We start from the raw sequence: 855 nt of genomic DNA, 5'->3' as shown, positions 1-855 counted from the left end.
GGGATTTGGGATGTGGACCAGGCACCCACCAGTCAGTGTGGGGGGCGAAGCTGTGGCTGCAGAGCAGCTGAGCCAGCTCCAGCAGCGCCACCGCCCTGGGCAGGCTCCGGCCGGGATCCATCGTTCCCTCGGGATCCACAATTCCCTCAGGATCCACAATTCCCTCAGGATCCCCCGTTCCCTCGGGATCCCTCGTTCCCGCGGGGCCCAGCAGGTCACAGATCACCCCGTAGCGCTCGGCTGCCGTGGGGCTCCGCAGGGATTTGTAGGCGCGGAGCTCGGCCAGCAGCAGCCCCGGCACGGCGGCCCCGGGCAGGAGCCGGGAATGGGAATGGGAGACCAGGGCATCCCGCAGGGTCCTGGCAGCGGGGACGGAGTGAGAGGTGAGGGGGGACGGGATCCCATCCCAATTCCCCGTCCCATCCCTCCTGTCCCAATCCCAATTCCCCATCCCATCCCTCCAATCCCAATCCTGATCCCCCATCCATCCCTCCTGTCCCAATCCAAATTCCCCATCCCATCCCTCCAATCCCAATCCAAATCCCGATCCCCCATCCCTCCTATCCCAATTCCCCATCCCATCCCTCCAATCCCAATCCTGATTCCCCATCCCATCCCTCCAATCCCAATCCCAGTTCCCCATCCCATCCCTCCAATCCCAATCCTGATCTCCCATCCCTCCTATCCCAATTGAAATCCCTCATCCCACCCCTCCTATCCCAATCCAAATCCCTCATCCTTCCAATCCAAACCCCCTCATCCCACCCCTCCAATCCCTCTTCCCAGCTCTCTCACCACAGCCGCAGCTCCTCCGCTCCCCGTTTGGCCGCCTCCGTCTTGATCCTGGCCCAGAGC

The 855-nt window shown here is 63.0% G+C and overlaps 1 protein-coding gene across 1 annotated transcript in view; it reads right to left on the bottom strand.

Annotated features, from left to right (window-relative positions):
• Nucleotides 1–222: 222 nt before the first annotated feature.
• Nucleotides 223–855, bottom strand: part of ESPL1 (extra spindle pole bodies like 1, separase) — an 11204-nt gene continuing 10571 nt past the window's right edge. The window contains exon 4 of the mRNA XM_015616489.1: nucleotides 223–359. Coding sequence (XP_015471975.1) covers nucleotides 223–359 — 137 coding nt within the window. The remainder of the gene's footprint in view (nucleotides 360–855) is intronic.

This window comes from Parus major, unplaced genomic scaffold, assembly GCF_001522545.3.
Source record: "Parus major isolate Abel unplaced genomic scaffold, Parus_major1.1 Scaffold466, whole genome shotgun sequence".
Lineage (NCBI taxonomy): Eukaryota > Metazoa > Chordata > Aves > Passeriformes > Paridae > Parus > Parus major.
This window is presented reverse-complemented; position numbering and strand designations above follow the sequence as displayed.